The 12432-nt window shown below is 44.9% G+C and overlaps 1 protein-coding gene across 22 annotated transcripts in view; it reads right to left on the reverse strand.

Annotated features, from left to right (window-relative positions):
• The window catches only part of Ccdc136 (coiled-coil domain containing 136), a 32955-nt gene that overhangs the window by 12399 nt on the left and 8124 nt on the right, over positions 1-12432 (reverse strand). For 9 of the 22 annotated variants that reach the window (XM_076913603.1, XM_076913608.1, XM_076913606.1 and 6 more), the window contains 7 exons: positions 8375-8695; positions 5121-5232; positions 4201-4369; positions 3090-3227; positions 2603-2761; positions 1957-2127; positions 1407-1592 (listed from right to left, as the gene is read on the reverse strand). In XM_076913603.1, coding sequence (XP_076769718.1) covers positions 1407-1592; positions 1957-2127; positions 2603-2761; positions 3090-3227; positions 4201-4369; positions 5121-5232; positions 8375-8695 — 1256 coding nt within the window. Of the gene's footprint in view, positions 1-1406; positions 1593-1956; positions 2128-2602; positions 2762-3089; positions 3228-4200; positions 4370-5120; positions 5233-8374; positions 8696-11689; positions 11926-11972; positions 12126-12432 lie in introns of those variants that run through there. The other 13 variants (XM_076913605.1, XM_076913614.1, XM_034518848.2 and 10 more) reach the window with 9 other exon arrangements.

Here is a 12432-nt window from a genome sequence, read left to right on the forward strand (position 1 = left end):
CCCAGCCCTTTCCTGTGGCACACTCTCTCCATCTCCCTGCACTCCAGTTCAAGTCACCCTGTCAGTTATTTTTAGACTTATTTACCTCCTCAATAATGACTTAATTTGGACATAATTTTTCTTATTTTTGTTTTCCTTACTTTTATTGCCCATATTGGAAATTGAACCTAGGACCTAATGCATGCTAGGCCAGTGCTCTACCATGGAGCAACATCCCTAGTCTTAATCATATTGTAAAACCTTTAGTAAAATAGGAGCCATTGCTGAATTTGAGTTAAAGCTATATTGGCCGCTGATTCTCAGAACCAGGTATTTTAAAATCAAGGAAAATCTCAGTGATTTGTACACCAGCACGTCTTTCACTTCTTGTAAGCTATAGTACTGTAAGAGGAATTGAAGCAAATCAGGGATCCAGTGGGTCTCTCAACTGAGGGGGAGTAAAGAAAGCGGGCAAAATGCAAGCCCTGGGATGAAATGGCAGCTGGACTGCAACCGTCTCGGTCCTCTAAATCATAAGGCCTTTCCCTCAGGACACAGTCTACTACTGGGAGAGGCAGGAGCCAGAGCACCCTCGCAGAATGTGACCAGCCTCACCATCTCCCAAGACTCATGCCTGTTCTCCACGGGGCTCCACTCCTCTCCAGTTCCTATCACAATCAAGGGCGGACAGTGCTCAGCAGGGTAAATGGCAAAAGCTGACTGACATCTTAGACATCACAGAAAACTGAACAAACTCTTATGTATCATTACTGGAATTGCTTTTTTCAAGAAAGTGAGACAAAAATATTGTTCTGTACCAAGCTGGGAATGGTGGTACATGCCTGTAATCTGACCAATAGAGGTGGAAGCAAGAGGACTGCCACAAGTTCAAGGGTAACCTAGTCTAAACACTGAGTCTCTGTCTCAGCACTCCTCTCCATTAAAAAAAAAAAGATAGCATTTTTTGTTTAATTTGAAGCAAAATTCAAGATCTGAGAATTTACTTCAAGTCTGACTACATCCTAAAAGAGCACTGGCTCTTCCAATACTCAAATCAGCATTCTGGGTACAGACCAGACCCTGAAAATCACCTGCAACCTGTTTCAGAAATCCTTTTTAATTTAGTTAAACATATGTGTATGTGCCTCCCTTCAAATGATGAGACATCAATACAGTTATAATACTAATGTAGAAATATATATATATGGGGTCATATGAAAAACAGATGTTCATACTGAGATCAAATGTATTGATCTACTAAGCTATGGTTTTTATTCAAGTCAAGTTCAAGCTAAACTGTTTTAAGGCCAGTAGACATGGGTCTGCCTTTGTCTTCTGCTTTAGTTGGGTGACCTCATCCCTTGTCTTTGTTTCTCCTCTCTCCCAAGCTGGTACTAGAAGCACTTAGCACTCTGAAGTACAATTACCTTGTTCGAGCAGTTTCCGTTATCTTCACAAATGGACTGGTTGGACTTGAGCTCTGTCAGCTCCTGCTGGCAGAGCAGGAAGTCCTGCTCCAACTGGTCATACATGTGCTTGTGACGCTCCAGCTCATCCCTGCTGAACTGATACAATCCCTTCATCTCCTGAAGCTGGATGTGTATCCCTGAATTCTGAATAGGGAAGGCAAAGCCATCATCCCATGTACAACTACTGCCTCACTCTAGAGCTTTCTGCCCCTTACCTTTCCAACCCTAACTTCATCCCAGCCAGGGAGACCCAAACAGACCCATCCTTAACAGGCTTGACACCCTGACCTTGTGAGACTTCCTCCTGAAGGAAGCAACAGAATTCCTTTCTGTAGAATGATTTTCTGGTTTAAAATAGAAGGAAACTGGGTATCTCAAAAGCACTCTTTCTACATGTCCTGGGTCCACTTCAGCAGCAATCCTCCAGAGAACTCCAGCAGTCCCCCTCCGCTTACCCTCACAGAAGATCTTGCCTGGCTATGTGCTCCTGGCCTGGCCTTCCTTTTACCTTCTCATTTTTCTCTCGCAAGCAGTCCACCATGTCTCGGAGACGATGCACCTCTGATTCATGGCAGCGCAGCTTGTCGTGCAGGTGATGCTGGACTTCTAGAAGCTGCTCCTTTTCATTCACACTGCACTGGTGCTGAGCCTGCAGCTTCTGGAGCCGGCACATTAACTCCTGCATGCAGGGGGCTTTGGGTAGTGGTGCTGGGTTTTATGACCTTGCTCTTCTCCTGACTCAGCCACTGACCACTCAGACTACCTCCTCCTCTCACTGGCCATCTGTCCTCCCACCTATGCAGAACCTGAAGAAGGCAGTTATCTTGTTGGCTTGCCTGTTTATAAACAAATATAATCTAATCTCATAAAATCCAGTCTATGCAGCTGGCACTGGCTTTGAACTCCTGATTCTTCTCCTTCTATCTTCTCGGTGCTGTCATAACAGATATGTTCTACCACACTAGACTCAAAAACCAGTTGTCTCCTTTTGTCTTGTTTCAATGCTAGGGACTGAACCTAGGACCTCATGTACTCTAGGCAGGGAGTCTACCAAAAGCCCATCCCCAACTCTGCAGTTACTATTATTTATATCCCCAAACCTCAGGCCAGTGCTGTTGGCCCCTCCACTGTCCCTTTCCCTTTGGCACTGTTACCTTTTCACTCTGGCTCTCTACAGGTGTGCATCTGAGGAGTCTGAGCTGCTGGAGCTCAGTCTCGAGCTGCATCTGCACCTTCAGAAGCTCACTGTGTTCATCCTGGCTAGCATCATACTTTTGCTGCAGGGCACAGAGCCTGCTCTTCAGTTCCTCATTCTGTAGTAGGGAGGACGTGGGTAGAGCAGTTACTCTCAAGAAGCAGCAGGGCCCTATCCAGGCCTTTGTGATACTTTTCTGATGCAGAGACCTTGAGAAGAAGCTCTCTGGATCTATGGCTGGGTTTCTTCAGTGATGAAGACACTCAACAATGACACCTTTCTACATGCCATCCCACGTGGCTTCTATATGCAGGAGCTTTGGGTGATGCTGTTGGGGTCTGGTCACAGGGTTAGAGTCAGCAGAGTTCAGCCTCACTCCTGATGTCCAGCCTCCCTGGAGGCAGTGACTGAGCCCTGCTGCCCTTCCTCCCCCTGGCGGTGTTTACCTGGGTGCTGTGGGAGGTCTGGAACCGGAGCACCTCACTCTGGGCACACTTGAGCTCTCTCTGCAGCCGCTTCTGCTCCTCCTCACTGGCTCTGCGGTGATGCTGTAGCTCTTCTAATTCACAATACAGGTTCTTACACTGTGTGGGAAACAGAATGGGGCTGATTTGTAGTAGATGAGACACACACACACACACACACACACACACACACACACCCCAACCTAGGAAAATATGTCATTCCTTTGGTTAGAATTTAGTCAGGTATCACATAACAATGTACATTCATGCTGAGAAATCTGTCATTATACTAGTGAATTATTGTGTGACCATTATAGAGTACACTTACACAAACTTAGATAAGCACAGCACGTGTGTTTGTGACTGTGTTTTACTACTCCTGGGATGCTAATGTATACCTTGACAGTGAACTAAGCACAAATGAAAACAATGCCATCAATAGAGACAACAAATACAAGATATTGGAAGATCCTGTCAGTATAACATGGCATCCTGGTCTTTTTGTTTGTTTTTGTTGTTGTTTTCTGAGATAGGGTTTCTTTCTCTGTGTAGTCCTGGACATCCTGAGACCTCATCACACTGGCCTTAAACTCAGAGATCTGCCTGCCTCTGCCTCTCAAGTGCCAAGATTAAAGATGTGAACCGCCATTGCCCTTCTGGTATCCTGTTTTATAATGAACACTTTTTCTTTGCTTTTGTTTTTAAGAATAAAGGCTTTTAAAATAACAGTAAAACACAGTGTGGTAGAAACATAAAACATCAGCACTCTTCAGTCACTGTACTATGTAACAATGGCATGTGTCATCCTTTCACACATCTGGCAGCTTCACACAGCAGGCTTATGTGCACTCATGTTCAGTAACATGCTGTACTACAGTATCTGTATGGGTAAGAGTTTTCAGCATCCATATAATTGTATGAGACCACTACCAAATATCTGGTCCATTTTCTGATTGAAATGTCATCCCCTGACAGGTGACTATACCATACCCTCCTATAGTGCAGGGCTCCTCTGTTAGCTCTATCCCTACAGGCCAGAGAAAGGTCAGAGAGATGGTAGCAGGAGCCTGCCTCTCCACCCTCTGTCGCCTACCTTGTCCTCCATGTTCTGCATCTGTTCCTCAGCTCCCAGCAGCTTCTGGCGCAAAACCTGCATCACAGGGTCAGGCTCTGGGAAATCCAGTTCTGAAGTCTGAGACTCTGAGGATATCATACTCCTTAGCATGTGAGATTCCAACCATCGTTCTGTTGCTCTTCGTGTCCTGTAATCCAGAACCCAGGGCTCTGTTGGGAGGAGTTCTTTCTGCCTGGTATCACCTGTCAGGCAAGCTCAGCCCCAGTGCTTCCAGTTAGGCCAACATTACTAAAGAGCCTTTTATTGTGCTTCACCCCTCAGATGAACATGTTTAGAAGATTACATAAAACCTCCAGCACTTCACTACATGGGCATTTTAACTCTGTAACATTCTATGATGACTGACCTAGCTGGTTTCAAGGCTGGTTCTGATGTCAAGACACAGATAACCTAGAGGCTCTGTGCCAGTGGTTCTCAACCTGCAGGTCACGACGCCTTCTCGGGCCACATTAGATGTCCTGCACATCAGATATTTACACTGAAATTCCTAACAGTAGTAAAATCACAAAAGTATGGAGTAGCACAGACATAATTCTATGGTTGTGGATCACCACCACATGAGGAACTGTATTAAATGGCCACAGCACTCGGAAGGCTGTTTGATGCCACTACACTGAATCACATCTGTGTGGACGACAAAGGGATCTCGGCTGATCTAATAAAAATCAGAGCTAGCTAGACTCTAATGCCAAGAATAGAGGAAAACTGCATTTTATAGATCACTTAACTATAGTTCTGACACAGTTTGGTGGCATTCTGAGCCTGCTCCTGGGAGGTCTCCACACCCTGCTTCCAGGAACAGAGAAATATTCATGATCCCAGCCTCTGTCTTCTGGGGAAGCCTAAGGGACTGCAGTGCTCCTGCATCCTGGCTATACCTATCACTCTCCAGCTCAGCAAGCTGCCCTGTGAGGCTGCTGTTGCTCTCCCGCAAGGCCTGGTACTCCTCGTTCAGAAAGTGGTAGCGCTCCCGAAGTTGGTGCAGCTCCTCTGCAGAAGGAAAGCAGAGAGATGAGAGAGATGAGCGCTTCCGCAGTGGACAGACGCACTGGTGACCAACCCCAAGATCTCCTAAATGGAAATTCTCAGCAAAGGGCTACATAGCCTCTCTTTTTCTGAGACAGAGAATAGATACCCAATATATTCATTCTTGAAGCCCCAGTTGAAATATCATCTTGTGTGTTTAGGAGCTCTTGAAGGTTTAAATAAGTTGAATTTATTGTATTTAAATTTCTAGTTAACTATAGTTACCCCCCCATTGTCTGTCTGTCTTTCTTTCTGTCTTTCTTCCTTCCTTCTTTCCTTCCTTCCTTCCTTTTTTTCTTTTTGAGACAGGGCCTTGGGTAGCCTAGGTTGGTCTCTGACTCTAAACTTCAGATCTTCCCGCGTCCTCCTCCTGAGTGTCTGTCTTTTTATGCAGTACACAGCTCCATGCAAGTCTGGCAAGTTTTCTAGTCACTGAGGCGCAACCACAGCCACCATAATGCTTTTAGTCCAAAGCCCTGTGAGCCGTGAACTGCCACCTTCTACATTCCAGACCTGCCTTTCAGAGACTACTCACTCATGCTGGCCATCCTTCCTTTCCTTTATCTTCACACTGGAGACACTGGCCTGGGGACAGATAAATATTTCTTGTGGGGTTTTGTTTGGTTGTTTGTTGGTGAGGAGGAATGGTGCCTGGGATAAAACCTAGGGCCTTATAATGCACGGCCAGCAAACATGCTACCCCCAAGTCATATTCATTTTCTTCATCTGCTGACAGAAAAGCCCATCCCAATCTAAAATGCTTGTTTTTCTCAAGCATTAGAAGAGAGAAGAGACTGGTTGAAATTTCCCAGTTGCTACAAATACCTGCGCTTTTTCTCTTTATGAATAAGAACCAGCAGGGCCGGGGGATGGCCCAGTCTTTAAGTGTGTTCATGCTTTTCTATAAGAGTGGAATCAGTTTCCAGCACTCATGTTACCTGGCTTACAACCACCTACAATTTCAACTCAGTGCTACTTTTGGACTCAGCAGTTACACAAATCATGTGGCAGACACACAGATACATGTACATATAAATAAAACTAAATAAATATTTCAAGAAAAAAATAATATTACTGGGGCTGGGGAAGTGGCTGAGTAGGTAGTGCTTGCTTGTATGAACATGAGGACCTAAGTTCAGATTCCCAATATCCTCGTTAAAAAGCCAGGAATGGCAACTTGTACCTATGAGCCCGGCAGCACTGAGGGTGTGGAGACTGGTAGATCCTGGGGGCTCCCTAGTGAGTCAATCTATCCAAGGTGGTAAACCTCAGGCTCAGTAAGAGATCCTGCCTCAAAAAAAGGTCTGGTGGGCCGGTTGTGGTGGTGCATGCCAGTAGGATTTGCTGAAGGAGGCAGAGGCAGGAGGATCACGAGTTTGAGGCCAGCCTAGGCTAAAAAAAAAAAAAAAAAAAAAAAAAAAGTCTGGTGGACACTGATAGAAGCAGATACCTGCATCAACCCCTGGCTTCTACAGTATGTGCAGATGGCAGTGCTCCCCCTAGCCCAACACACACACAGCACACACAGAAAGAATTGCAGCACTTAGAACATAATTCTACTAACATTTAAGATGCAGTAACTGGCCTTAATTACCGTATATGATATTTTATTTGTAAGAAGATTCAACACCCCTAAACACCAGTTTTAATGTTTCTTCTTTAATCCAATCAGATGTTCTTAGACAGGTCCAGGCACAGTGGCACAAGCTTAAATCCCAGCATTTGGGAGGCAGAGGCATAGGCATACAGACCTCTGTGAATTTAAGGCCAGCTTGGTCTATGAATAACAAATTCTAGGATAGCCAGGGCTATGTAGAGAGACCTGTCTCAAAAGAAAATAAAGAAAGAAAGAAAGAAACCCCTGAAGATTACTGTGGGAAGTAAGAAAAACTGTAATGAGAACTGTGTATGAAGACTTGATAGTTTTGACCTTCATTTAATCTTTGAAATAGTCTTATATAAGATCTCCTGCTTAAATAAACCTTTGATTTTAGTACAGTTTTAGACTAACACAACAAAAGAAGCCAGTCCAAAGTTCAGTGGGAAAATTCTCACCTTGGATCCTCAGCTGTAAAGCATCTGAGGTCACCACTGCCTACTTGCCATGAGTAAAGAGCAAAAGCCATCCATTCCACAGAGCACTCGGGTTTCTCTGTGTTTTCCTTGGGCCCTTTTTTTATCCCAGTGTCCCATCCTGCTGTAAGACTTTATTAATCAAGTGGGGTTCATCTATCTGATATAGAAATGAGGCTTGGAGAGAGACAGTAACTTGATTGAGTTAATCTTGCTACCCCAAGTACAGCCGGGTTTTTGACTCAGGTTAGGTCAACTCTAGCTGCACCCTCTCCCCTGTGCTGCTTCCCTCTCCTGGCGCCACCTGGCCAAAGGCAACTCTTTCTGAAAAGCTTAATACAGCTGGGAAGACTGCAATTCTTTTATTTCCTTGTTGACTGTCTCTGCTTGACCTGGCCAAATATAGGGCCTCTGTTATACTCAGATCATAAATCTAGGCTAGAAAAAAGGCAAACCCTCTGATGTCATGAATCCTAGCAACTAGCTGGGAGACAGTCTGAAGCAGGGCTCGAAGCTTTTGAGTACCGCATGCATTACTAGAAATAACCTTTTTTCCTCTCCAGCTGTCTTGTGCTCTGATTTGTTGCCTTCCAAAGTTTCTACTCAGGAGGGCTAAATGAAGCTAAGAATTAGCATTCTGGATCTTAGATGCTGGGCTAGAGGCCTAAACAGGTTCAGGCAAACAGCCATGATGCTACAGCAGCAGGAAGGGTATCCTACAGTGGAAACCGTATCTACTCTTCTGTATCTACCCCAGACCTGGACACTTTCCCAGAGAGGACTTTCCCATACTCAAACCAATGAGTGCCCAACAGCTCTCTGTTAAAAATCTCTAGGGCCCATCTCTAATTCTTACACCACATGGACTGGTTATGTAACAGCTGAGCTTTTCTCTCCAGTCTCAAAGTAAACACGGGGAATTTTTTTTCTAGAGGTTTCTAATGCGTAATCTAACACTACTCTTCCACTATCTTCCTATCTATAATGTCCTCTCCTCTGTTCAACTGTGTGAACAGACCAGAAAGTTTCATACCTTGCATCCCAGAGAAGTCTGAGATACTTAAATTAGATGGTTCAGAAGTCTTTAATTCCATTTCTGCACGGAGCGAGGCAATTTCCATCTCATAATCCCCTCGAATGCGTTCCATGTCATCGAGTTCATTCTGCAACCGGCAGAGATCATCCTGCAAGGATGCTATGTCACTCTCATGTTCAGTTGCAGAATCTGCTGCAGCTTGCCGTAGATTCTGGATCTCTGCTTGGGCCAAATGCAACTCCTGTTCTATTTCTTTAAGTTCACTTTCTTTCTCATGCTCTAACAGGGAAATCTCCTCCCGTAGATGTTGCAGCTCACCTGGAAAACAAAACAAAACAACAACAACAACAAAGGTTGGTGGTCAAGAAGTGAATGAGCTGAGCACAGTCTGCAAACATAGCATTCAAGAGAGTCTTCCCTGCTGTCTGTAAACCACTGACAACCTAGTCTTTACCCCACCAAAGAAGGAGAGCATTGTATGGTACAGATGAAGGATGCCTAAGAGGAAAGCAGAGAGGAACCCTGTGTACTAAAATGTGGTAGGCAGGCAGACGCTGAGGCCTCGCTCACCACTAGCACATGGGCTAGTGTGAACAAAAAGGATGGAATGCTCGAAAACAGAGTTCAGTGACATATGCACGGAAATGCTCTAAGGAAGCCTACTGCTTTGTACACTAATCTACAGAGTAAAAAATTATAAACAAACAGAAAAAATATTAAGTATGCCTAAGAAAATTACAATTAAGAACCAAACAAACTAGGTGTGGTGAGTCACACCTGTCATTCCAAAACTGGAGAGGTGAAAGCACAAAGATCAGAAATCCAAGGTCCTTCTCAGCTATCTTGTGAATCTATGTCTAGCCTGGGATAGATATTCTACCCAACAAAATGAAACAAAACACCTAATAGGTAGTATCTTATCAGCGTCCTAAGTCTTTCTAAAACTTCCATGGGTAAAAAAAAAAAATTTTTCAGAGTATTTTCACTTATTCATCCTGGAGCTTAGGAAATACAAGACCTCAGAGGCTCCCTTTGCCCCAAACTTCCTGTAAGCACAGGATGCAAAACAGCACACACTTAGAATTCAAGGTCAAATTAAAAAAAAGAAATTTATCACAAAATAATAAAATATGGAATAATAATCTACATGGTGACTGACAACATCAACTGTTTGAATCATGATACAGTTCACCAAGAGGGCTTAAGTAGAAACCAGTGTCCATACCACTTTTAAGCCTTCAAAAACATTAAGTCTTTCTACAAACAGAAACCATTTTGCTAACTAGAAAAATATAAAGGTGTATCTACCATATATTAGGTAGAAAGAGAAACAAGTCAGATCCCGCACAACATAAATACTTAAAGACACAGAAAAACAGTCTAAGAAGATCTATGCCCCAAACCATTACTTCAAGGATGGGAAAAGGGCTTAGTCGGTGAGGTGCTTGCCATATAAGCATTAAGGGCCCGAGTTCAGATCCCCAGTGTCCACATAAAACCCAGACATGGTGGCATGAGTCAGTAACCCTAACCCTTGGGACTGTGGAGTGTGGGTAGGAGGCAGAGACAGATCCCTGGAGCCTATGGCTTGCCAGTTTGGCTGAAACAGTAAGCTCTTGGTTTAGTGAGAGACCCTGTCTCAAAACATAAGGGGAAGCCAGGCGGTGGTGGCTCACGCCTTTAATCCCAGCACTTGGGAGGCAGAGGCAGGCAGATTTCTGAGTTTGAGGCCAGCCTGTTCTACAGTGTGAGTTCCAGGACAGCCAGGGCTACATAGAGAAACCCTTTCTCGAAAAAACAAAAACAAACAAACAAACAAACAAAAACAAAAAACAAAAAAAAACATAAGGGGAGAGTGAGGAAGACACTTGACACTGACTCCTGGTCTCCAATTCACAGGCAGACATGTGCATTCACATAGTCATAGAGGGGTGGGGTGACATTCCAGGTGTTCTAGTCTCCATCTTGTACTGGTGTTGCTTGATTTTCACAAATTTCTACACTTTATATATGGATTATGCTTATATTTTAATTTGCAAAACAAATGTGTCAGAACCCTGTGGATCACTGTTTTAGTTTGTTTGGTTTCTTTCTTTCTTTCTTTCTTTTTTTTTTTTTTTTTTTTTTTTGTTTTGTTTTGTTTTTTGAAATAGGTTTCTCTGTGTAGCCCTGGCTGTCCTGGAACTCAAGAGATCCACCTACCTCTGTTCTTTTGTTGTTTTTAAGACAGTGTCTCATTCTGTAGCACAGGCTGGTCTCAAACTCAGCCTCCCAAGTGATGAGATTACAGACATGAGTCACTACATCTAGTTTTGCATCTCAGATTTCTGGATGCAGGCACCCATTTGGAATGGGTGAAAATAACTCCAAAGTGGACAGTTAAAGTCATGGATTTCAGTAAGGATTCAGAAGTGTGGGGAGGATTAAGGAATGAAAGAGAACTGGACTTCACCAGGTATGCTGTCCCCATGTCCTATCCCCTTCGTACTCTAGCAAACACTCAGATTTCATCTTTTTCTAACCTCTCCTCCACCTCCTCTAAAATCCAAAAGTTAAGAAGAACCCTGATGGTTCACATAGCGCCTTGAACTCTGCAGCACACATGGCTGTGTTCAGTTCTGTCCTCACTTGGCTATGAGCTTTATGAAAACAGGGAACACGCTTGTTCTATTTACTTCCTTTCAAACAGAAAGTCAGGGTGTGGGGAATGTAGTTAGTACCTAGCACACATGAGATGCTTGGTTCAACTTTTAGTAAAGGAATTTAAACCAAAATCCAGTTCAATAAGCATTTACTGTATTCATGTAGGAGGGAGGGGATCATTCATTCCATTTTTACTCAGTTTCTTCTGTATATGCAAAGTTACATATGTGTTAAGAGCACACGGGCTCTGTAAGATAAATTTACGGACATAGTTGTACATGTCTATAGTTCCAGAACTCTAGAGGCCGAGGCAAGAGAATTGCTTGAGCCTAGGAGTTTGAGACCAACCTGTGTCATGCTGTATGGGAGGGAGGGAAGGAGGGAAAAAGCACCCATTTGGATATATGGCCAGTATCAATTTAAGTGGGCAGGGCACCTCAGGAAGAGGTCTGTATGCCTTCAGCAAGTATGCGCACTAGGTTGTATAACTTCCTGGATTATACAAGAGATAATCGGAATCCCGCAACACAAATGTATTCCACAGTACAAGAGTTTACAAGGTGAGATCTAGATCCTCAGCTCGGGTCTAGTTGGAGGGAGAGGCATGGGGGTCAACTGGTCACTATGATGAAGACCCCAGGCCTGGGCATTCTAGGGACGCAGACTAACCTCCATCTCCCTAGAACATCCTCAAACCTCACTGGGTAGCTGTTTGGGACCTGGCTCTGTAAAGTGCCTTCTTAGATCATGGAAGTTGGGGTAGTGATGGGTGGCGAGGGGCCAGGTCCATCTTGGAAGCTGAATGGGACAGCCCAGCCAGGAGTTGGAAAGCCAGGGACCAAGTTCCAAAGAGCTGGCGCCGGTTGACTGCGGGCTGCGGCCTTCGGGGGGCGCGGCGGAGGATTCGGGGAGTCGACTTGAGGGGGAGGAAGAGAAGACAATTCGCACTTACTGGTTATGGCCTGCATCTCGGCGGCCCCCCACAAGCGGTCTCCAAAGGGGGGGCTCCCGCCTCCCGGCCGGTGCCGCCCCGGGGGGGCTTTGGCGGCCGGAACCGCCTCTGAACACTAGGTACCTCTGAGGCCGCGAGCGCCCCCACTTGGCGGAAACGGGCAACGCGCGTGCGCAAGGCCCCGTCTCAGGTTCCTTCCGCGGGGCGGGGCTTGGAGTGGGTTTGAGGCCAGCGGCCCCTCACCTGGCTGGGAATCCTTGAACTCTAGCGACCACTCTGTGTCCCCTGCTCTTTCAGATTTCCAGCCGTCTCCATACTGGGAAGAAAAGAATGTTCTTTTCCAAGCAAAGACTAAGACTTGGCTCGACTCAACTGGACTTTTTTCCTTCATCATAAAAACAAGATCAAGGGTTCCTTGCCTTAAAAAGAAACCCTTGATCTCACCTCACCTAGCCTTCTT

This window comes from Arvicanthis niloticus, chromosome 15 (assembly GCF_011762505.2).
Source record: "Arvicanthis niloticus isolate mArvNil1 chromosome 15, mArvNil1.pat.X, whole genome shotgun sequence".
NCBI lineage: Eukaryota > Metazoa > Chordata > Mammalia > Rodentia > Muridae > Arvicanthis > Arvicanthis niloticus.